The sequence below is a fragment of the Xenopus laevis genome, chromosome 1L, assembly GCF_017654675.1.
Source record: "Xenopus laevis strain J_2021 chromosome 1L, Xenopus_laevis_v10.1, whole genome shotgun sequence".
Lineage (NCBI taxonomy): Eukaryota > Metazoa > Chordata > Amphibia > Anura > Pipidae > Xenopus > Xenopus laevis.
The window spans coordinates 204,858,534-204,883,962 of NC_054371.1; the positions used below are offsets into that span (position 1 = coordinate 204,858,534).

General features: G+C 37.4%; 1 protein-coding gene across 4 annotated transcripts in view; it reads left to right on the forward strand.

Annotated features, from left to right (window-relative positions):
* LOC108718130 (A disintegrin and metalloproteinase with thrombospondin motifs 6) overlaps positions 1–25,429 on the forward strand; it is a 184,017-nt gene that overhangs the window by 129,221 nt on the left and 29,367 nt on the right. For all 4 annotated transcript variants that reach the window (XM_018265770.2, XM_041569141.1, XM_041569149.1 and 1 more), the window contains 7 exons: positions 768–831; positions 6,303–6,405; positions 15,738–15,871; positions 16,682–16,805; positions 19,529–19,609; positions 21,897–22,060; positions 22,369–22,507. In XM_018265770.2, coding sequence (XP_018121259.1) covers positions 768–831; positions 6,303–6,405; positions 15,738–15,871; positions 16,682–16,805; positions 19,529–19,609; positions 21,897–22,060; positions 22,369–22,507 — 809 coding nt within the window. The remainder of the gene's footprint in view (positions 1–767; positions 832–6,302; positions 6,406–15,737; positions 15,872–16,681; positions 16,806–19,528; positions 19,610–21,896; positions 22,061–22,368; positions 22,508–25,429) is intronic.

Genomic DNA, 25,429 nt, shown 5'->3' on the forward strand with positions numbered 1-25,429 from the left:
CTATTGAAGGAAAATGCCAACAATTGCCACTTGAGTGGCAGTACTGTCTGTCCTCCCAAAGATTTTGATTAACGCTGAGCTTGGCTTGTTATTGAAAAAGGAAACAAACATTACTCAAAATATTTTTTCCCCAACTAAGATATCATTTATCCTTATTGGAAGCAAAACCAGCCTATTGGGTTTAATTCATGTTTTAATGATATTTTAGTAGACCTAACATGTGGAGATCCAAATTACGAAAAGACACCAGGTCTCAAGCATTCTGGATAAGAGGTCCCATACCTGTAGTAACCTGTCCGTATCACTTTAAGTTTAATGGGTTATACTTTTTTTTTTTTTATAAATGTACTTACAGTAATCTTTCCCTCTATCTATGGTCATTTAAGTATGCACAGATGGTCTGCCAACGAGAGAATTATATTATTATTTCTACATAGACCTTCCCCAGTCATACAGTGTACTTCTGTGTACATTGCTATATGTAAACCAGCCGTGCAGCCGCGACCAATAAATAAAAGCATGTTTTCTACCCACTGATCCTTTGTATAACAGTTACTTACTCCAGTGAGGATAATATACATCTGACAATTCAAGTCAACTCATGTACTATAATCTTACTCTTTCAGATATTTTGTCTATTTGTCACTATAGCTGTAGAAGAGATCAAGATATTAAGTACTTTTCCATGTGTCTTGTTATGCTGCTTTGGGATAAGTCTAGTGTTAAAATGAATGCAATGCAGTAGTAAAACAGAGTGCTTTTTTTAGACCCTCAGGTGGAGGAAAATATTGCCTTGGAGAGAGAAAACGGTACCGTTCATGCAACACAGATGTAAGTAATTGAGTAAAAAGCTGGAACAACTGGAGGTGCAAGTCATTTCTGTGTTGTACACAAGTGTGGTGAGTGGCTGAGGGTTACATCTGTGGAAAAATGACAAATACGGACCTAATATGAATAAACCAGGAAAACGGGGCATGTAAAATAGGGGTTCTACTGTTGGTGAAGCCATCCTTTAAGGTTACAGCTAGCACAACTGAAGAAATGTTCTTGCTGTTCCACAGAGAGATGCTGAACCATTTTCACCAACTTGTTGGCAAGCAGGACTGTGTTTGATTAATGCTTGCAATAACAAAGTCAGAATATGACAGCATGGGCATGAGAAATGTGCTGCTTAGAAGGCCTGTTTTCTGAAAGCATTACGCCATGCTGTCAGCATTTATCCTCCTTCTAATAATCTAAAAGATATAACTCCTTGCTCATTCAGCTTCTAATAAACAAAAGAAAAACATCTTTCAAAGTTCATTTTTCTTTTGAGGATTGACTTATTTTTCCTCCCCCGTTTTTGTAAGCTTTGCACAAGTAGTGTGTGCTTTCCTAAACCCTCCCTTGCCTCACTCCTCCGGGCCTCCAGGCTTGTGTTTTGCAAAGCTGTGCATTCTTGTAAAGAGAGGCTTTACAGAGGCTTTAAGTAAGGAAATGTCTCTAAAACTCACTTTGAAGCGTGTAAATGCAAGCGTTATTAGCAGCTGTTCCCGGAGAACAAATTGGTGCTCCGCTGTTCTTTTGTACACTACAGTTATAAAATTCTTGCACTCTCTGGAATTAGTGGTGCTCACTTTCACCCGACAGGTGTCAGAAATGACCTCTATATATGTCAGTTATCTAGGTGCTAATTACAGTCCTACTTAAAACTAATGTGGAAAGTGTCTATTTGGAGTTAAGAATAGAGCTGATCATCAGGTATGCACGAGTGCACTAATATGCCACATTCTCCGTAGTAAAATGCCTAGGGTGACCAACTGTAATGGAACAGCTGTCAGTTTTTCCTTGGCAACACTTATTTGACACCTGAGTATTCCAGCCAGCACAATGCATATTTTATACTATTGGCTTGTAACCCCTCTTTCAGATAAAGGAATTAGGTGCTTGGAAATCTGATAATCAAACTCTGTATGCGGGGACATCACTAGTGATATATCATGTTCTTCTGTTCATCATGAGTACTTTTTTCTCTATAATGCCTGTGCCTATGGTATCTGATCCATTCTTCCTATAACAAACAGACTACATACTAAAATTCTGGTAACTCTAGATTATCTAAGATACTTTAAATACATTTAAATTTTTAAATACATTTTGAATTCCCTTAGTTCTATAAGGTCATTGCTGCATGGGGCATTTTCTGCTGGTTTGTTGTCTAGGTGATATCCAATTTGTAAGGTGGGTACCAAAATGCTCAGAATCGCTTCCCATTCGTTTCAGTGGTAGTCACCTTGACTCTGGTACACTCACGGTTCAGGCTTCGTTTCTGAGCAACTGTTGCCTGAACTGCAAATACATCCACAAGTCCAAATGATTGCCATTGCAATAAATGGGCGAGATTCTGAATGTTTTGTTTTCTTGCCTTCCAATCTGGAATCACTCTGTGCCATTGCCCTACAAGGGGTTATTAGTGACTGCTGTTGATGAGCTGATCTGTCCTGTTTCACTTCATGGGAACGCACTTAAAGGAGAACTAAATTTAAACTAAAGAAGTAGGCTAGATATGTTGTACATTATGTTTTGGGCTTCTGTACCAGCCCAATTATTATTAGATGTCTAATTTCCTCACTCACTGTCAGCTAACAGGAAAAACTGCCTAGAACCGATGTATAACTGTGGGCACAGACTGTATGTGTAACAGAAATCTTGTCTGACAATACCTCCTTTGGCATGTAAACCCACACATCTCAGTTAGAAAGAGATGCCAAAAACACAGTGGTCATTCAACACGCTGTCATACCAAAAGAAAAAATAAAATACAAATCACTTTGCCAAGCTTATATAAATGCAGAGCGGAACCTATAAATAATATGTCAGCCATGAGGATATGACACCAAAAATGCCATTTTAACAGTAGACTAAAATAGAATAGTAGTATGTAAACTGATTTCCATTAGCTGCATGGTGCAATATTCACTCAGAACTATACTAAAACAATATCAAAGCCAGGGACACAAGCAATGAGATGTTTTCCCAAACTCCTAACTCTCAATATAACAACTACAATAATTAATAAAAACAACGTGACAAAGAATAAACTGAAGATATCAAACAAACAACCGATATGGTGATAACTAATTATGGGAACTTTTATATGAAGCAATACATTGTGGTTTAATTTAACTCATTATTGTAGCGGTATGGGATTCCTTATCTGGAAACCTTTTATCCAGAAAGCTCTGAATTACAGGAAGGCCATCTTCTACAGACTCCATTTTAAGCAATTGATATAAATTTTTAATTCTCTGTAATAATAAAAATGTACTTTGCACTTGAGCCCAACTAAGATATAATTAATCCTAATTGGATGCTAAACAATCCTATTGAGTCGGAAAGACCCCTTATCTGGAAATGTCCAGATCCCATGCATTCTGGATAACAGGTCCAATACCTGTATTTTTGTTATTAGGAGTTAGGAGACTGGCAAAACAGGAGAATCCTATTCAATAACTAAAAATTGACATGTAAAGATTAAATACATTATACAGGTAAACTTCCTCTTATTTCACTAAATCATATAAGACAATGTTAACCAATACAATAAATACTAGAGATGCACCAAATCCAGGATTCGATTCAGGATTTGGACACGGTTCAGACTTTTTCAGCAGGTTTCGAATTCAGATAGATCTAAGTACCTGGCCGAAACGAATCCGAATCCAAAAAAATCGTGTGACTTTTCATCACACAAACAAAGAATTCAAAAATGTCTTAACCGTGTGCTATGCACGTAATTTTCTTTCCCCCTCTTTCCCTAATTCACATGTGCAAATTAGGGTTCGGTATTCGCCCAAATCTTTCACAAAGGGTTTGGGATTTGTCCGGATCCTAAAATAGTGGATTCAATGCTTCCCTAATAAATGCTGAGAAGTGGCAACGTAAGGCTTTTAAAAAGGGTCTGGTATAATTCACCAGCGTTCAGGCGCCTCTTGGCTTTTCTTTTGTTTTGCATATTTTTAAAATGTGCAGTAGGATGAAAGAAGGAATTCTTGCTTTACCTTCCAAACTCTATGGCCTTCACATGCTGTGGTAGGAAACTGAATAAAAATAGGCTATAATTATGAAAGTATTTGAATAGGTATTATGTTTTGTCATATCCTCCAGTACAGATAGAGCTGCATGAAGCTATCATCATAATTTAGTGTTTAGTCTGTAAACAGTGGTTTGGCAGTTCTGTTGATTTCATAAAATAAGTATTATCTTCAGTGTTGAGCCTGTGTTTTTGCTGTTTCTATGTTAAGAGTTGACCAGGGTTTTATTTATGTAAATATGTATATTTTTCTCATACACGTATGTATGTAAGTAATCCTTCTGGAGGATTCATTAATAAAATAGAAAGTTTAGCCAAAATATACATTTATTTAACAGCTATTCCTATATTACCTATACCACACCACTAGCTACAGATAATACCAAATACAAGACATATATACCCTACATAAGGGGGCCCATTCACTAAGCTCGACTGAAGGAATAGAGGAAAAAAATTTGATTTTCGATTCTTTTTTTGCTACTTCGACCATCGAATTGGCTACTTCGACTACGACCTTCGACTTCGAATCAAACGATTCGAACTAAAAATCGTTGGAATATTCGACCATTCAATAATCGAAAGTACTGTCTCTAAAAATTTCTTCGACCCCCTATTTAGCCACCTAAAACCTACCGAGGTCAATGTTAGCCTATGGGGAAGGTCCCCATAGGCTTTCCAAGGTTTCTGATTGAAGGATGATCCTTCGATCGAAGGATTTAATCGTTTGATCGAACGATTATTTCTTCGATCGTTCGATCAAAGGAATTGGGCAAAATCCTTCGACTTCGATATTCGAAGTCGAAGGATTTTAATTCAGCAGTCGAATATCGAGGGTTAATTAACCCTCGATATTCAACCCTTGATACATCTGCCCCAAGATCTATAACAGATATTTCTGTATAGATAGATATATCTATATATATATATATATATAAAATAAATGTAAGTTTACTAATTAATATTGGGTGGGATTTTAAAACTGATTCTTCTGTTAAACCAAACAAATTTCTGGCTCAGATGGACTTTAACCCAGGTGGCAGTTTTACAGCCAGCATTAAAGAAAGAAGTTCAGTTTTTTGACTGTGAATAGCTGTGCTATCTCTCTTTTGCTTTGTGTAAAATTTTTCAGATGTAACTGCCATGTTTACCTCAGAATTCCATCATAGTAGCAGGTGCCAGCAAACTATCATGTGGGGCAACTTGTAGTTTACTTTACTAATGTAGACTCAAATCAGCGTCCATATTTAAATCAAGTATCATTTCTGGCAGACTGATGGATGCAAAAATGTCAAAAAAGACTGCAATTCAGTTTCATGTGTAGGCACAACAGGCTAAGTGAACCCTGGGAGAAACTCTTCAAGGCACCTCGACATACAGCAAATCATTTAATCTCCCATTCTTTTTTGTTTTGGATTTGGTTTGTATCAAAGATTTGCTTCAATAGAAAATTATAAAGGTTATGTTCAAACAATCTCCCAGCTGATTACAATGAGGGATCTGCTATTTCTTAGGGATAATTCAGTAATAATTCAGATGACTAGTCTAAGGTTAGGCCCATTTATTAAAGCAGTCCTGCATGTGTCCATACTGTGAAGCCACACCTCTTTAAGCTGATCACACATCCAATTTGTTTCATTTATGTCCATTTATCCCTTTTTCCTGCTCTCTACTAATTTGTTGCCATCCTGAAGTTTTGTACAAGACTGGCAGAGAAATGTTCTCCTTAGGGTAAAGAATAAAAACACGGCAGGACCATAAACTCCCCCCCCCCCCACAGTCCTCATAAAAATCTCTACATTGTTAGAAAAAAGCATCTTGCAAGTCATAAATATATTTCATTTTGTCAGATGGGCTTCATTATGTTGTGCAACTCAACTGTATGGCTTCCTAGCAGGAGGGTAATGTACGTTTCACTGCAAACCAAGAAACAGCTGGGGCAGCAAAACTGCAACCGTGATTTCCAAAAAGCGTGTTTACGTTTGAGAGCTTCATTTTTGTAATGCATGTTTATAAGGAGATTAATTGTAAAGTGATCATTGACATGCATTGGAGATTAAAGCTGTAGAGCAACTAGGGGAATACTTAAAGCTGTTTATATGATCGTTATATTATGAATGTGCAGTATTAGCAATGAGCACAGTTTTGCCTGTGCTCCAGTTCACATAGATATGTGGTAATAGGACATCAGAATTAATTTAAAATAAATGATCACATTGTTTTTTTTCAGCCATGTTCTTCGGGGTCCCGAGACTTCAGAGAAAAGCAATGTGCAGACTTTGATAACATGCCTTTCCGTGGAAAGTACTACAACTGGAAACCCTACACAGGAGGTAATGCGGGACGTGGCACCATCTGAACTGATCTTTTGCTTCTAGCTAATAACGTATAGCAATAACTCAAGCGGCTATAGCTTTCCTCTGGCAGTTGTAAATCTGCAACAAAAGATTTTAGAACATGTTGGGTGTTTTAATTAAACCATTTTTTTTTAAATTAATTTCCTTTTTCTCTATAATAATAAAACGGTACTTAGTACTTGATCCCAACTAAGATATTATTAGTTCATATTTCCCAAGGATTTTTATTAAAAGCTATAAAATTTTGTGTGGCACATTTTCTTTACAGTAATGTGTTCTCATTGTACTCTAATAATAATTCCAGACCAGTGGTGTGACTAAATATTATGGGGTCCCACAGCAAACTATTTTTCAGGCCCCCGAAATGTCTAGAGGTGAGCTGTTTTACCAATATTTATTCAAATTGTATATGAATTAGGGCCTCTTGGGGTCCCTATACCTCCTGCAGCCGCAGGATCTGCTTCCTCTGTTGTTACGCCCCTGTTCCAGACCCTTTATCTGGAAATCCATTATCCAGAAAGCACCAAATTACAGAGAGGCTGTCTTCCACAGAGACACATTTAAGCAAAATTATTCCTGTTTTTTATAATAGTTTCCTTTTTCTCTGTAATGATAAAACAGTACTTAGTACTTGATTCCAACTAAGATATTATTAGTCCATATTGGTGGCAAAGCAATCCTATTGAATTTATTTCCTTTTTAAATGATTTTTAGCAGGCTTAAGGTATGGTTGTCCAAATTACCGAAAGATCCCTTATCCAGAAAACCCCAGCTTCCAAGCCTTCCTGATCAGAGATGAGCGAATCTGTCCCATTTCGCTTTGCCGAAAATTCGCTCTGAAATAATTTGTGAAACTGCGAAATTTCGCGAAACACACTGATGTCAACGGGCATTTTTACGCGCAACAAATTTTTAAGAGCGTGACAATGCTTCTCGCTCCTGCGTTAAAGTCAATGGGCATTTTTTGTTATGGTGACTTTTTTGTCCTAATACATTAAAGTCTATGGGCGTTTTTTCTTATGGGCGACTTCGTGGCGAAAAAATTTCCACTGCAGTTTTGCAAAAAAATTTGCACAAATTGGCACATGGTGAAATTAGGAATTTTGCTGCGAATACATGGCTGGCGGATAAATTCGCTCATCACTATTCCTGATCCCATACCTATTTGTATAGTTAAAATATAATATTACAATGAGCAGGGGGGAGCCTTTGTGGGTTTCTATAAACCCCAGAACTCCCATATATGGCCGTTATATAATAATAGGTGCAATTGTTACTCCAGGTCAAATAACCAATGCCAACCAATAGATGTTTGCAGTTTTTACCCTGCCTGGATATTCAAGAGATGGGAAACAGAAGTATATTCTATCAACAGGTTGCCGTGCAGATTAAAAATGCAGTTCTTGCACTTGGTACATATTTGTTTGTAAGATTTTAGTTCTTGATATTGAGGGGCTGGTGGCGGAGCAGAGACGCCATCTGTGGAGCCTGTTCTAAGGACACGATTGCAATTCCAGCACATGGGCTCTATGCTGTATCTGTCTGCCACTGTCGTTTTCTGGAAAAGATGTTACTTTATATATTTTCCTGATGTTTACCTGGCACACAGTTCTGAGTTTTCATTTGCAAGTTGATATGCTTTATTAGAACTGATTGAAACATGAACATCCGGTCATCCATTAACAGCAAGGCATCTGGAATTTGGAGCATTGTTTTAAAAATATAGTGAGACCCAAAAGGAGCAATTAGGGAAACATAATCTCGCCCCTCTCACTGCTTAATATGTTTCAAAACTAACTGTAAAAATTGATGAAACACATGGAAAAAATCCAGAGGTTACTTACGTACATATAACTCATTCATTATTATAATGGTGGCCTCAGTGAGAGTGATGTACTGTACCTTACAGCCATAAGGTTTACATAAGTGGCATTCTTGCTTTAATTGGCTATGGTCATGCTTATTGTGGTAATACAAACACGCTGATTGATTTACTCCCGATGGTCCTGCTTGAACTGGAGAATGAGGTGACATGAGGTGAAACAGATGGCCAAAAGGTTCAGACCAAGTCACAGTATGATTTTAAAGTGGAAGGACCTTTTCCGCAGTACATTAAGGTACAGATGTTTATTTAGTCAAACAGTGTCATGATCTCTTTCAATGGAAAAGTTGTGGTGGAGCATGGTTAGCCATGAGCCAAATGTCTCCATAAGGTTTGCTCCACCTGCAGGGTTGTCCCTTGTTTAGTACAGCATGGAAAGAAGGCCACTTCTTCAGTACAACATAAGGTATAATATTTCAAAAGACACAAAGTTTGCTAGAGGTCTAGTCACCTATAATCAGCAGGTTGCATCTACTGGTCACCTGCTTGAAAGAAAATGTCTGATTGCCTATGGGTGGGTATTTTTTATACGTCTGTTGCATTACATATTATAATCTGTTATGGAGCTGTTATAAATGCTTAAAGGAATAGTTCAGTGTGAAAATAAAAACTGGGTAAATAGATAGTCTGTGCAAAATAAAAAATGTTTCTAATATAGTTAGTTAGCCAAAAATGTAATATATAAAGGCTGGAGTGACTGGATGTCTAATAAAACAGCCAGAATCCAACTTCCTGCTTTTCAGCTCTATAACTCTGAGTTAGTCAGTGACTTGAAGGGGGGCCACATGGGACATTTCTGTTCAGGGAGTTTGTAATTGATCCTCAGCATTCAGCTCAGATTCAAAAGCAACAGATATGACCCATGTGGCACCCCCTCAAGTCTCTGATTGGTTACTGCCTGGTAACCAGGGTAACCAGTCAGTGTAAACCAAGAGAGCTGAAAAGCAGGAAGTAGAGTCCTGACTGACATGTTATACATCAAATCACTCCAGCCTTTATACGTTACATTTTTGGCTAACTAACTATATTAGAAACATGTTTTATTTTGCACAGACTATCTATTTACCCAGTTTTTATTTTTACACTGAACAATTCCTTTAATAACATAAGATTAAAAAGTTAAAAAAATAGCATTTTATTAGATGTAGATGCTAAGGAAGTTTTTAGTAAATTCATTTCTTTATAGACACCAATGGCTAATTTTAGCAAATGCTAGGAATAGGCACTTACATGTTACCTGTAGGAGCCCCAAGATATCTCCACCAGTGTCCCAGTCAGGGTCAAAGCGATGTGCTGTTGTGATGTGGTTTGTAACAAATTGGTTGCTCCTTTGCCAGCAAAGGTGGATGTCAATTATGCAGCTATACCTGCTGTTAAACATAGGCATGTTTATGGTATAGCCAGGGCCATAATCAGAAATTTTGAGGCCCCTTACACTCTATATGGGGCCCCCCTGAGAACACAAGCATGCAGCACCAAAATTTTTGGCCATAGCCTTGTCTGTGTGTGTGCTACAAAAATGATCAACTAGTAAATCAGTGGATTTTGCTAGGTTTGAATTTGTTGATTGTATGTTTTTTCCACCACAGCTACTATGATATAAACTCACCAATAATTTTACAGAAAAGGGGGGGGGGCTGCAATATATTTTTATGAAAAATGTCTTGTTGCCAAAGTTTAGGAGTCCAATGATCTTTCTGTGGGGCCCAATAACTAGTCATTCCATTGCTGGGAAGTTCTTGAAGGAGATGCTCATATAAGTCCATAAATAGATTCCAATGTAAACAGTTGATGTTACTTTATAATAAGTAGCTCATGGAAATAATTAATGTGCTAGTTAACAGTCAGTTCATTGGGGGTCAGTGAAGTTTGGAGTTTAAACCCTACCCATCTCCCTGTCCCGTCACACTGCTTTGCACTCTCATTGATCGGTACCAATGTCACATAAGGTTTTCTGAAAGTAACGTACATTTTTGCATACGTTACGTAAACTGCATAAGTTTAGGGGGCCCAATAAACTTGTTGTTTGGGGCCCAAAAATTAAGTAAAAATAATTAATGGGCTAATTTGTCAGTTTATTGGGGGTCAGTGTAATTTACTTTAAGTTTTTTAATTCATTTGTGGTCAGTAGAGTTTGCCTCTGCACTGTCTTTGCATAATACGTAAGTTACATAAACTTCTACGTAGGATAAGTTCCTAGGCAAGTCAGATCAGTTTTTACAGAAGTTATGTAAATTGCATAAACTTTAACATAACGTTATACTTAACTTACGCAATTTGCGATGTGGCAGGATCCCTTTCTGAAGCAGATTTCACTGGGCCTGGCGCAACAGTACCCCCTCTTCCCCTGATGGCAACCCTGGGTATAACTGGCACATGCTTTACAGCTTGCCATATGGGCAGAGGCTGTCACATTTGGTGAGATTCTTTTAATGTAATTAAACCTCCTTGAAAATATCCCATGTAGCAGACACTCACATGATTAAATAGGTTGCTTTAGTAATTTCCAAATTGGAATTTTCTTTGTTAATATGATTTTACTTGGACTGGACCTGCTGGCCCTACGTTTAATGGTTTCTATTCAAAATTCCATCTGCTGACCCCCATTGTAAAGAGCAGCAGGAGTATGTTGATGCTTTTAAATAATGGATGATCAAAATGATGATAATGAATATGTTTATATTTATGCATCTGCTGTGTTCAGCTAGAGTAATATTATTTTAACCACAGCACACCCTCCGTTAGTGGGAAACAGATCTCCTGTTTAGAGTAATTATTCAACTTCAGCTTAAAGGGAAGAGGCTAGATTAATTGTTATTTGTAAATATGTTGCAGCTACATATCCCAACCATTTAGACATATTGTTTCTTACTTACATCAGTCCCTGCTCTAGAGGAGCTTACAATTTCCTTATTGTATTCATAAAGTAGGGTAAGATTTAAGAGGATTCAGTAAATCTCTGTGTATTCCTAGAAAGCCACACACCAAGAGGAGAACATGCAAAATTTTGTTTAAGTTCCTGGGTGGGAATTGAACTCAGGACCCAAAGGTAACTGTTGCTCGAAGCATTGCTTAACGCTGTACTACTATGTCACCCAGAAGAAAAAGGAACTGCTGCTTTTGAGTAGGGAACTGGCTGCATAACTTTCTACTCTTCAAATGTGAGAGGCAGAGGGCAGAGAAAGATAAGCCCAACATACTGGGGGTCATTTATAAACACTGGGCAAAAATTGCTAGCAGGCAATTAAGCATAGAAACCAATCAAATTGTTGCATTCATTGTTCTATCTGCATGTGCCTAAAAAAATCCAAGCGTTGGTTGCTATGGATTACTGCCCACAGGGAAATTTGTCCAGGGCACATGGGCATTATTAGGCACAATTAGCAACTTGCCGTTGCTGCTTTCTCTCAGACAGGTAAGGAAGGTGCAGACTGGAATGACCACTAAAAGGTATAATTTCTATTGCACTGACAGTGTGAGAATAAATATGGCACGGTGCATGAGAAGGAGAAGAAAGTGAATATGTCTTCTTTTTGAAACAATATGCTTACATGCAGAGCTTGCTTCAAAGTGCTCTCATAAAGCTACTGCTAGGATGTGCATTACATTTACATTCTGTGGGCTGGAAGGAGGAATTCCTTCAATTTAGTAAAAATCAATACAGCTCAGGAAACAATGTGATCTAGCCATAAACATGTTCATCATCATCATTTATTTATTTAGCGCCATCAGGACACCTGCTATTTAACAACCACAGCATACAGTGTAAAGATGGCATAAGAGGGTCTTGCTCATAGTGGCTTACAATTTAAAGGGTTAGGGAGTAACACTTGGACATTGCTTGGCAACCACAGGTGTATTTTATATGAAAAAGACTCATATTCTACAGTTGTGTAGTGAGCCATGATTGGGAATTGCCCCATTGTAATATCCAGTACTAGTACTAAAGCTTTTGTATCCTAAACAATATTTTGGTGGGCCCCAGTGCACCCAAAATGGTAACTTCCATAGCTTATTTATATAAAGTTCATTAGAGCTTTTGAAACAAACATGTGAAGGCCTATTTAATAAAGGTTGCATTTTAGTGGTTTTAGATGTTTTTAAAAACATGACTTAACTTACTTCTCTAAAGCCACAAATGTCATGAAATTCATTAAAAAATCCGAACTGAAAAAGCACGAATGGAAAAAGTTGCAGAAAAGTCATGAAAACTGCAACTTTTTCATATTGTTGCACAAAAACCATGGTCCAAAATACCCAAAACCCTCTAAAACAATGAATCCAAGAAAGATCATATAGTTGTAAAGGGACATCTGCCATTGACTTTTACATCATGTAAAAAAAAGTGTTTTAGCTGGAGTATTTTTGTATTCGGAATTGTCGGTTTTGTTGCACAACAATTCCTGAAAAAGTCGAGCTTTTTTTTTTATTTTGGATTTTTGGTGACCAAAAGCTCAACATGAAAAAGTTGTGGCTTCATAAATCAGCCACTCAGAGGCATATTTATGAGTATTCAAACTTTCCAGTGGATTCCCAGCAGATTAAACTTGTTTATGTTTATTAGCACAACTTGGGGTATTTGGCAACGCCTTTTGGCTTTTTTTAATTGTGGCAATTTGTTAAAATCAGTTTGAGTGACTTGAGTTAACTTTGGACAAAAATTTAATTGGGCTATTTTGTTCTCCCCGATCAGGCTGATTTGGTCCATTAGTCTAATGGCAAAATTATTTTTAAAAAAATCAGCTAATTTGGCAATCATGTACTCCAAACTTACGCAATTGTTAAAATACATTTGCATGATAAAAGCTGGTTTATCATTCATGCTGCCTCGCAACAAACCATTATCTGTTTTCCATGGACCAATTTACCCACCCTTCTGTAGGTGGGTACATTTAATTCTTAATGCAACCAACAGCATTCTTCTCAATAAGAAGCAGTATTCACTGCTAGTTGCAAACAGGATGTCATTCCTCTCTCAAACATCTCAAGAAACCTACTGTATGTCAAAACAGAAATCCTTACTAGGTGTCAGCCAAATCTAGAGCCCTGAAACATTCTTTTCTGCAGCTATCTCCCTGGAATGTGTGTGTGGTTTAAATTCAGTATGTACTGTTTTTGCTTTAACCTACGTCTGAGATTTGATAAAAAAAGAACTGTGCAAAACATTTATTTATGAGAAGCATTCAGTTGCCCGAGTCTGTCCCAGACTCTTAAATACCAGACAGCAATTAAATAGCAGAAAACAGCAAGTATTTAGATTTTAGATCTAAATATGCATAATACATGAAGATGCAAAAAATTTTGACAGTAATATGTATATGTATAATACGTGATATGTTGCAGCTGTTCGCCAAGTCTTAATAAATACGCTGTTGTCCAAGTTTAAAAACAAGTGATTCTATGTTCTAGGTCAAAGCTTGTCTGGCTTTTTTGGTCCAAGCCCGATCTGGATGTCTAACATTTGACCAGGAACCTCTTTAGCCCTTAGCAAGGTTATAGGTATCAGAAAAGATGAATGTATTATTACTGAACTATTGGTTTCAAGAATAACGAGAATAGCATATTAGTGCTCATCTAAAAATCTGACCATATTGACCTTCAAATGAATCTGGTGGAGCAAAATCTAAATCCAAATCTAGTTTTCATACTGAGACCTATGCCACTGCTCCAGGCACCCCAGTTTCCCAAAGTTTGGGAACCATTCTTTGAGATTGTAGCTGGTGCATACCATCTTTAGGTTCTTTGGTTTTGTTGTTTTCATCAATACTTTTATTCTCATTTTTTCAGTTTGTATGATATTTGGAGTTTAACTTTGTAAAATACTTTAAGGTGGCCCTCAGTGAATGTGTGGGAAGGAAATGCCTTGAAATTTGGCAAGTTTATAGTCATTGGTGTCAGTGTGAGCAAAATTAAAGCCTGGTTACGGAAGATCCAAGTTAATGCACTCTAGCTTTATTATCACAGTGTGAAGTATGACACTGAGAATATTTAAACCTACTTGGGTGTGAATAAGCTAGCATGGCAATAAATTAAGTTCCAAACCAAATTAAGTAAAACATTTCGACCCAAAGAAAAATTATTTTTCTTGGCACAACCCCATCACTACATAACACCCAGAGAGAATTATTGCAGGTGTGTAGCATGGCAGTGGTGGTAGTGTTACATACCGTATATACTCGAGTATAAGCCGTCCCGAGTATAAGCCGAGGTACCTAATTTTACCTCCAAAAACTGGGAAAGCTTATTGATTCGAGTATAAGCCTAGGGTGAGAAATGAAGCAGCTTCTGGTAATTTCCAACAAAAAATTGAGGGTTTCTGCTCCTATTGGAGGTGCCGGCGTCTCGTTTTTGGATGCCGGCGACCATTCTTGGACGCTGGCGAATATTCTTGGAGACTATTCTTGGACGCCGGTGACTATTCTTGGACACCGGCGACTATTCTTAGGCGCCGGCGAATATTCTTAGGCACCGGTGACTATTCTTAGACGCCGGCAACTATTCTTAGATGCCGGCGACCGTTTTTGCGCTTGACCCGAGTATAAGCCAAGGTAGAGTTTTTCAGCATATTTTGGGGGTTGAAAAACTCGGCTTATACTCGAGTATATACGGTAATTGAATTGTCATTTCTTCTGGTGATTTTGGTACGACTGATGGGAATGTAGTAGTTGCAAAGTGTAATAAGTTTATAGTTTTTCGCTGAAAGCAAGTCAGAATTGGGACAGAAATGTACCGTAAGAAGGCCAAACAGCCAAGGAACAAAAAGTTGAATGCCATGAGTAGTCCATGCAGAGCTTCAACAAATTCCTCTTAAAACTATGAGCATGATTTAAAACGTTGTCATTTAACAATCCCCAAGGAACGTGATGGGGCGTTTAGTAATACATTTACATCTAAAACTAAGAGAAAGTTCTGCCCCAAGGCTAATCTTATAGCAAAGGTGCTTCCATCCCATATTAACTCAGGATAGAGATCCATATAGGTAGCTCTAAAATATACTATTGAAATGTGTTTTTAGCTAAAAGCGTAGGTGTAAGTAGAGATAGAATTAAAAATGAAAAAGGCTTGATATTTACTGGAGTTAGTTCTGCCAAGTACAAGTTAAGGTGCCAATATGTTAGAGACTCCCCAGTGTATTAAATCGCTAACATTTAGAAGCCACTACATTGTGCATTTACCATTGTGCATTCAAGAAAGTTATGAAGCGAGCTAAATTTTTAGGAATTTGTAATTTGTCAGATGACCTTACATTAAATCTGTATCATAGGGGATAAACAGCTGTTTATGGCTAACTTGTCTAATCATGTAACATAAGTATTCAACCATTATAATAAAGTCACCAGCTCTCAAAGGTTAAAGACAAAATAAATCTGTTTTATGGTTTGACAAATAAATACCAACATTTTTATTTTTTTGTTTTTGCTCCTAGGTGGTGTTAAAGCATGTGCATTAAACTGTTTGGCAGAAGGCTATAATTTTTACACGGAACGGGCCCCTGCAGTAATAGATGGAACCCGCTGCAATGCTGACTCCTTGGACATCTGCATCAATGGAGAATGCAAGGTTATTGCGTGTTTAAGTAGTTGTTTGTTTTCCGGATATTTCACTTTGCTGCAGACTAAATTCATAATTTAATTCAATGTTTATCAAAGGTTTTAGGCTTGTAGTTGTCCATATGAAATGTAATGTGAACAACTACCCTCATGGTACATGTGGATACATGGAAAATCCCCACTGGCAATAACTAGGGCCTTACTAAATATACAGCACCCCAGTGTCTTGGGGCAATAACATACTAGGAGATTGCGAGTGTGATTCACAAGTGCACCACCAGTATACAAACAATAATTAAAGCCAAGCAACTAGGAGAGTTTTGCTGCCCAGCTACAAATCACTCACAGTCTCCACGTGTACTATTGCCTTTCTTCTGAAAAACAAACCATACTTGTTCAGGAGATAAAGTTTTAATACTTGTAGACAATAGAGCTGCGTGAATAATATTGTATTTGCTGTTTTACAGATGTGTGGGGAAGCAATCTTCCTTTGCAGATAACACTTTGTGGATGGGAGAGTGTAGTCCACTGAGTAAGATGCAACAGGAAGTGAGTAGTGCAAAGGAAATTCTTTCCCCAACCTGTTCAAAACTGCTCATACAACATAATTCCTCTTCATTCCAGTCAGGGAGCAGAGCACTGTATGCATGGTGTTCTGTACAAGCAAAAATTTGATTTTAATGGTAGTGCCCTGCATTAAAGTTTTAGTTAACTACTCTACCGTCTTCAGAATCCCATTTGTACTGAAAAAGGCATTGTATTTTTGTACATTTGTTATTTGGTGAGAAACTATTAAATAGTATTAATTTCTCCTTTTCAGCATGTAGGCTGTGATAACATTTTGGGCTCTGATGCCAAGGAAGACAGGTGCCGTGTGTGTGGTGGAGATGGAAGCACTTGTGAAGCCACTGAAGGTTTCTTTAATGATTCATTACCCAGAGGAGGTAACATTTTAGCACTACATTAGCTCACATAAAACATCTTTGTACCCATGTTGCCATTTATATTGCCTCTGTCCACCAAAGAACTGTAATCTGCCACAATATTTACACCACTGAAGCTTCTTACAGAAGTAGCCAATTAAAGGAGAAAGGAAGCTACCTGAGCAGTTTATTGCAAATAGATTAGCCACAATAGTGCAAGCTATAACACTATATTTATTGTGCAGAATGCTTTATTATACCTGAGGAAACAGCTCTAGAAGCTCTCTCTGTTTGTTTAGGATAACAGCTGCCATATTAGCTTGGTGTGACATCACTTCCTGTCTTAGTTTCTCCCTGCTCAGCAGGGATGGGAGGAGGGAGGGGGGAAATGGAGGGAGAGAGGAGCAAACTGAGCATGCTCAAGCCCTAGCCCTGGAGCTTTATGCTGAAAACAGGAAGTCTGAAGCCCATGTATACACAATAGAAGGAAAGAAATGTGGTGTTTCTTTTGACAGAGGACTCAGAGCAGCATTACTTTGATGGTTTGCTGGTGTATTTATATAGACCTTTCTAATAAAGCTTACTTAATTTTAGCCTTTCCTTCTCCTTTAATGCTTTATTCACATTACTAAGAAGTACTTCAAATAATATATGGTAGTTTGTCTTAACACAAGGCCGGTTTTAAAAATAGCTCCCCCCTAGACAACCCAAATCCCCCCCCCCCGTACTCCCCCTAGCTCTCACACCCCAGCACAAACTACCCGCTCGCAATCAACCTCCCTACCACGCTCACACTTACCTCTCGCTTTCTTTACTGCTGCAGACACGATCGCTGAGCGGGAGATTCAAACAACTACCTGTCCCCAGTTTAGGTTTGGCAAGAATGCCATCATCCACCAATTTGGCGCCATAGGCCCGGGCCTTTGTGGCCTGCACACAAATCTGGGCCTGCTTAAACATACATATTAATGTCATGTAGCCATAGTATTTTATAGTTTTGGAAATATTTCCACGCCCGGATTTGTTGAAAAGCCAACTAGGCCCGGGCCTAGGGTGGCAGGATTTTAGGGGGGCGGCATGCTGCCCAACCACACCCACATTGCTCCAGCTGATAAAAATTTGCACAAAAAAGGGGAGGGGACAGGGGCGACAAATGGCAGTGGGCCTTGGGGCGCCCACTATGTAAATCCGGCCCTGAATATTTCTTTTATTTTTGTTCTGCAGCTCTTGCCATTTCAACTACTATCTGGTTTTTAGGACTTTATTAACCCACAATGAGGCTGTAGGTTGTAAGATAAATAGGTAAATAAAGAGTAACAAATACAATTTGACAATTATCGTTACATAGTTAAATTTTGTTAAAAAAAGACAAAGTCCATCAAGTTCAGCCCCTCCAAATGAAAACCCAGCATCCATACACACACCCCTCCCTACTTTCACATAAATTCTATATACCCATACCTATACTAACTATAGAGTTTTGTATCTTAATAGCCTTTCATATTATGTCTGTCCAAGAAATCATCCAAGCTGCTCTTAAAGGATCAACCATCACAACATCACCCGGCAGTACATTCCACAACCTTTTCTTCTAGTCTAAAGGGGTGGCCTCTGGTGCGGTCCCCTGCTATTTGTCTATAATGTCCTCTAATGTACTTGTAAAGTGTAAGATGAGGCCTTACCAGGGATCTATAAAGAGGCATAATTAAATTTTCATCCCTTATGTTAATGTCCTTTTTTATGTAAGACCGAACTTTATTTACATTAGTAGCCACAGAATGACACTGCTCCGAATTAGACAACTTGTTATCTACCAAAAAAACCCTAGATCCTTCTCATTTAAGGAAACTGTACTTTCAATGCCAACTTCCAGGTCATTAATAAATAAGTTGAAAAGCAAGGGACCTAGTACAGAGCCCTGCGGTACTCCACTAACAACACTGGTCCAATTAGAAAATGTTCCATTTACCACCACTCTTTGTAGTCTATCTTTTAGCTAGTTCTCTATCCAGGTACAAATACTATGTTCCAGGCCAGCATTCCTTTATTAACCAGTAACATTGTATCAAAATGCTTTAGCAAAGTCTAAGTAAATCACATCCACTGCCATCCCAGAATCGAGGTCCCTGCTTACCTTCTAGTAAAAAAAAATTAAGTTAATCTGGCAAGAAATATTACACATAAAACCATGCTGGCACAAACTCCCCACCGCTTGAAAAGTTTCTTATATTTTTCAGGAGACTAGAAAAAAATGTGTAAAATCGGGGAAAATGTAAAATCAGGGAAATTTTATATATTGGTGGGACCACAAACAAACCGTGTAAAATGAGGGAAAACTCAAAATCACGGAATGTAGAATTGAGGTTTCACTGCAATAGGTTATTGTATAGAATACTAAAAGTTGATTTAAAAAAGAATTTAACCTTTAATTTAAAGAAGAGGCCATGCACAAATGCTTGTGCTGCAAACTTTAACTCTGACTTGCAGACAACCATGCAGACACTGCTTGAGGTAGGTCTTTAAATCAGCTACTGTTTTTACGGTTATTGACATTTATAAAGATCCAACAATAGATGCTTGTTTAGGTAAATCGCCCTCAAGGAAGTCTGTTTTTTACTTTTTTTTCCACACAGCAGCTCAGGTGTTCCTTTTGGAATCTGTAGCTTTTAAAGTGTGTCAATACTGAATAATTTATTAAAGAAGTTCCAGATGCTGCTAATAACAGGCTAACCTTTGCCTTCTAGGCTACATGGAAGTTGTTCAAATTCCACGAGGTTCTGTACACATTGAAATCAAAGAAGTGTCAGTGTCTAAGAACTACATAGGTACGTTTCCAAATACTTAAGAGATTGTATGTGCATTTTTAGATCTGTGAAGTGGAATAGCTTACACTTTCTTTGCTGTCTTTCATTCTGGTCACTGCAACCTTATGAAGAATGCAAATATATTACATTAATAACAATTACAATAATGCATTAACAATAATATTGTATAACTTTTATGGAGCGTTTTCTGCAGTGATGTGCCAGCCTGATTTTTCCCAGCCCACCACCAGCGTCCACCCAAGCCCGACTTCCGGGTTGTTTTTATAGACCCACCCCACTAATGACGTCACAAAAGGGGGTGGGGCAAGCAGGCACGCATCCATAAAAGTTCAACAGGAAGTTGGAAGCCAGTCAGAAGAGCTCAACCCGCATCCGCCCCGCGACCCGGAAAGGGGAGTGCAAGGTCGGGCCAAGTCTGCCCGATACGTGGGTATTGAGCCGGCCCACACATCATTAGCTTCCTGGTTAACGCTTTATTCAGGCAAACAGTACACCTGTATTTGACCGCTTATCCAGAGTGATCAGCACCTGGTGTTTTCCGGATAAAGGGTCCTTCTGTAATTTGGTTCACCATACCTTAAATCTACTAAAAAATTATTTAAACATTAACCCGCTAGGAATGTTTCGCCTCCAATAAAGATTATACTGTTTACTGTTATTACGGAGAAAAAGTATTTTTCCAAGTTTGAATTATTTGGTTTCAATTGAGTCTATGGGATGGCCTTCCTGTAATTTGGAGCTTTCTGGATAACCGGTTTCCACTACAGAATCATGACTGTTTTTAATGCAGATCACAGCCATTCAGTGTTGGCGTTCGGCCTTGTTCCTTGTGTCCAGAGATTTTGCCAGATTCTCTGAATCGCGTAGGCGGTTATTTACTAAACTACAATTTTCCAAATTTAAAACAAAAAAAAAACATGACAAAACCATGCCCAATTTGACTTATTTATTAATGAAAAACTTGAATTCAGCGGTTCGGGGGAAAAAACCCGCTAAATCAAATGAATCAGACTTTTTTCCCGAATCGCTTATTTTTTCAGGTTTTTGCCTGAAGTTTTCAGGCTAAACCCAGTGCAAATCACGATAACTTCAAATTGAGATTGATTCCTCTCCTATTGACTTATACAGAAGCTCGACAGGTCTGAGATGGCGGATTTTCTGATTCAGGCTTTTTGCTGCATCAGGAGTTAATAAATCTTGAAAAATTTGAGGGTTTGGGTTTTCGCACCAAAAAGCTGGACTAGATAAATTCGATGTACTGTAGATGGTATATACTGTAGATGATGAAATTGCCAAATTTGCAGTTTTACGTTGAGGAGCATTATTCTTAAATTGTTGCAATATACAAACTGATGTCCCCTCTTTACTTCTGAGAGACCCGACCTCTCTGGAAACCACTTTAGCATTACACAACTTTTCCAGTCTTTTGTTGCCTGTCCAAACTTTTTGAAGTATGTTTCATTTTCTTTTTATTCACAGAACAGGAACATTGAAAATTGCACTCCCAATGTTGTTGTATTTTAGGGTGTTATTTTGCATTTTTACTGTTGGGTTGTATTGCCAGATGGCAGCACTGGTTTAAAATAGAACCAGCATCAACTTTTTGATTAAAAAAAAAAAAATGTAATGAAACATTAAATATAAAAAGGCCTGCTTAACCACGTTTCAGGCAGTGTTTATAGAGCAGTTATATAGATGTGTTGAATTTCTCAAAACTCCTGTAGATGAGTTGTGAATTGCATCACATTTATCCATCCCGTGATGAGTTTCAGCATTACTCAAACACACAGCAAGAACTGTCTTTGGTAAATGACATCAGTTGGAAGAAATGTGTACAAACTGTGTTATGTCTTCTAATGCCAATGGCTTGGGGCATTTTCCCACTTGGTAGCCTGACAAGTTTTCAACAGTTTGCTGTCCATGTGGTTATTTCTCTTTACATATGGGAGAATCTCATTTTTTTTTTTTTTCTTCATAAAGCTGAGGTGACTTTTTCATTATTTTTTTAGTATGTAAAGGACTTGAATGTTTGTTCTGAGGCAGAGTTTTTAATATCTGTTTCCCTGGAGAACCTTTTGGTTAAAATCATTTTAAGAAATCCAAGATGATATATAAAAAGTTATTTTTATGTCGCTTGCCACAAGAATGGTGAAATTCAATTCCGCTCACTAGGAAGTGGCCTTGGGTGACAGCATTGGATTGCTATAGGAATGTGTAAAAGTTATGTGAATTTGACAGCACAGTGCTTTCTAACCATTTCTAAACATGTTTTTAAAATTGTTTTCAGCTTTGAAGTCTGAAGGCGATGACTATTTTATCAACGGAGCTTGGACCATTGACTGGCCCAGAAAATTTGATGTGGCTGGGACAGCATTTCATTATAAGCGCCCCACAGATGAACCAGAGTCTCTGGAGGCCTTGGGCCCAACAACAGAAAGTCTTATAGTGATGGTAAATGCCAAGTTTTAAATGCTGGATATTTATTTCATGGAAAATTAGCACTTGTGTAAATAAAGTGAAACCAGCTTAAAACATAAATAAGTACTGTCTACTGTATTTTCTCTTAATCCTTTTGTTGGCATAGAGAACATTATAAATACACGTTGCTTATATTGATACTTCAGATGCTGAACATTACATTTTTTGGTCATATTTTTTATACTGTTTTTATTATATTTTTATAACAAATATCTAATATGTACTTTAAAATATTAATTGACATGTGACCACTATTTAGTTTTCTGTTACTTCATCAACAGATTCTTCTGCAAGAACAGAACATGGGAATTAGATATAAGTTTAATGTACCGATCACAAGAACGGGGAGCGGGGACAACGAAGTGGGCTTTTCATGGCATCACTTGCCTTGGTCGGAATGCTCTGCCACCTGTGCAGGAGGTAAGTTGTGTTCTTGCTACAATAAACTTTGTACCAGCTACTGTTACATTTGGCTTTCAGGACAGGCAAGAAAATGACCACACCAAAAATTATACAAAAAAAAACTTGGTTGTTATGTTCATGCAGTTCATTATCTATTATTCAAGTAGTGTGTTTGTCACATTGTATGGATTCTCTTAAAGGGACACTGTAATGGACAAACCTTGATTTAGAAAGTAATTTATGTACTCTAAATACAGGAGACCAAGAGATGCATCTTTAAAGCTTACTGTAAAATACCTGTGATGGAAGCACCCGTATTTAACATAAATAAATACACACAGATGCTAAAATGAGAATGTATTTTATCAGAATACATTCAAACAGATGCAGGTATGGGATGCCTTATCCAGAACCCTGATATCTAGAAAGGTTCAAACTATGAGAAGGCCATCTTCCATAGAGTCTATTTAAATTTTTTTAAAAATGGTTACCTTTTGCTCTGTAATAATAAAACAGCAGCTAGTACTATATGTTAACTAAGCTGCATGAATCAATATTGGTGGAAATCCTATTGGATGTATTTCTTGTTTAAATGTTTTTTTTTTTTAGTAGTCCAAAGATCCCTTATCTGGAAAACCAGCATTCTAGATACTAGATCCCATACCTGTATAAACTGATGAGGTAAAAATAAGAACATGAATTCAACGTATTATAGATCCCCTCTTAAATATAATCAAAGTTTTAGATAAAATATTGAAAATATTATTGAAATATTGAAACAATTTAATTAAATGTAATTAAAAGGGTATATTTGCTCTTCAAATTGTGTTGAAATTCATGCTCTTGTATGATCTAGACCTATTTTTTTGGCATACCACTTATGAAATGTAATTTTGCATTGGGAAGTTTTCCAGTGATGATTTGACACAGAGGAGATTATTCAGTCGGTGATCAATCAATCTGTATTGACCAAAGACCACGTTGCAAAATCATGTGCTGCTGGTAAACTACAGGATTCAGTTTATTGTAGTAGTGAATAGTTTGGTTGAGCAAGCAATACCATTTGTTTTCTAGAATAGCCAAGTCAGAGTCCAGACATGAACCCAGTTCAGACGATATGACATGATCGTTCTGAAGAGAGAAGTTTCGGAAATATTAATGATCTGAAACAGTCTAAAATTCCTCCTGCCGGATATTCAAGTCTGATAAACAGTTGCAATTGCTGCTAAAGAAGGTTTTACAAGTTAAGCTGGCCATAGACGCAAAGATCCGATCGTACGAATCCTTGATTCGTATGATTTTCGGACCGTGTGTGGAGAGTACCATAATTTTTCGCCCCACGGAAATCTGTCGTTTGGTAGATCGGACAGGTTAAGAGATTTCTGTCGGCTGCCGATAATATCTCTGCGTGTATTTCCGATCGTACGATTTTCAATGCGAGACTGTCACTAGCTTTGTCCGACATAACTTTCGTACGATTGCTGTCAGGGGCAGAACATTGGCTGATCTGTTCTTTTACTACTTTATTTGATCGGAATGGTTAGTGGCAGGTCGGGAGATGGGGAAGTCCAATCGTTTCAATCTTTGCATCTATGGCCAACTTTACCAAAACTCAAGGCCTGTTGGGGAATTTTAAAGAATTTGTTCCATATTGACCTGATATAGTTCCATTGTTTCTGGGATATTAGTTTGTTTTTTGTCTATTAGTGTGACCTAACTGAAGATAAGACACATTTTAATGAGTAATTCCAGAAATCCAGTTAATACCAAAAGGTTCTAAAACTTTTATCTTGCAACTGTAGGTTGTAACCTTGAGGAAGTCCGTGGGAACGAGATAAAACTTGGGTACATTACAGTTATTGTGATCTTTGGTCACAAAGTGACGGGAGTGTATGTGTTTTACTTAGGCTCTTTGTACATTAATAATATGTTTGACCTAATAGATGTTAAAGGCATTTCAAGCATTTTAACAAAAGAGTTGTACAGCTCTAAATATATTACTAGGTGTGAGCCTTGAGCAGGGTTACTTTAGTTGCTGAAACATGGGTATAAGAAATATACACCAAACATCGTTCATAGTGAAACATCTGCTACAGCTGTAAATTGTAGTAAGATCACTTGTTTACATATGTAATACTATATAAAGTGGATAAATGGAATGCTTATAATTAAACATAATGAAAGTTTATCACACTGGGACTATTAAAGTCGAGTACTTTCAGATTGTAGGAATGAGTGGGGCATGCTTACTATCTGCATATGAGCAACAGCTGACACTATGGGGTTATTTATCAAAATTTTAATTTATCTGATTATTTAAAATAAAAAAGTCAGACCAAACTAAAATCCACGATTTTACCTTATTTATTATTAAAAAAGCACGATTTAATTGGATCGGGGAAAACCCAAATCATACAGTACAATTTTTTTCTGATCTTTTTTTCCGAATCCCACAATTTCTTTCTGACTTTTCCCCCTGAAAAGTCAGAATTTTTCGGATTTTGCCTCTAAATATTCAGATTTTATAGTAACAAAAAATTAGATTATAGTTTTTGAAATAAAACTTAGTCTGGAGAATTTAACACAAAACTGATAGATTTAACTATAATACACAAAGCTATGAACATCCTGTAAATTATCCTTTATTAAAGGTGCTTAGTGATGTCATCAGTCATACTCAATGCTTAGTGATGTAATTCATGTCACCTGACTCACTTAATTGTGTATTATTATAAAAAAAAGTACCCCCTGTTGCAAAATATGAGGATATTATAAGTCGTCTTTGGCATTGTGCCTTTATATGGTAATATGGAATTCCTCAGTGACTTATAATATCCTTATATTTTGCAGTTGGGGGTATTTTCTTCACTATATTACCAATGGGCTTCTACAATCCAGGCCTCATGAGTACACTCAAAGATGATAGTTGTAGTTTAGAAG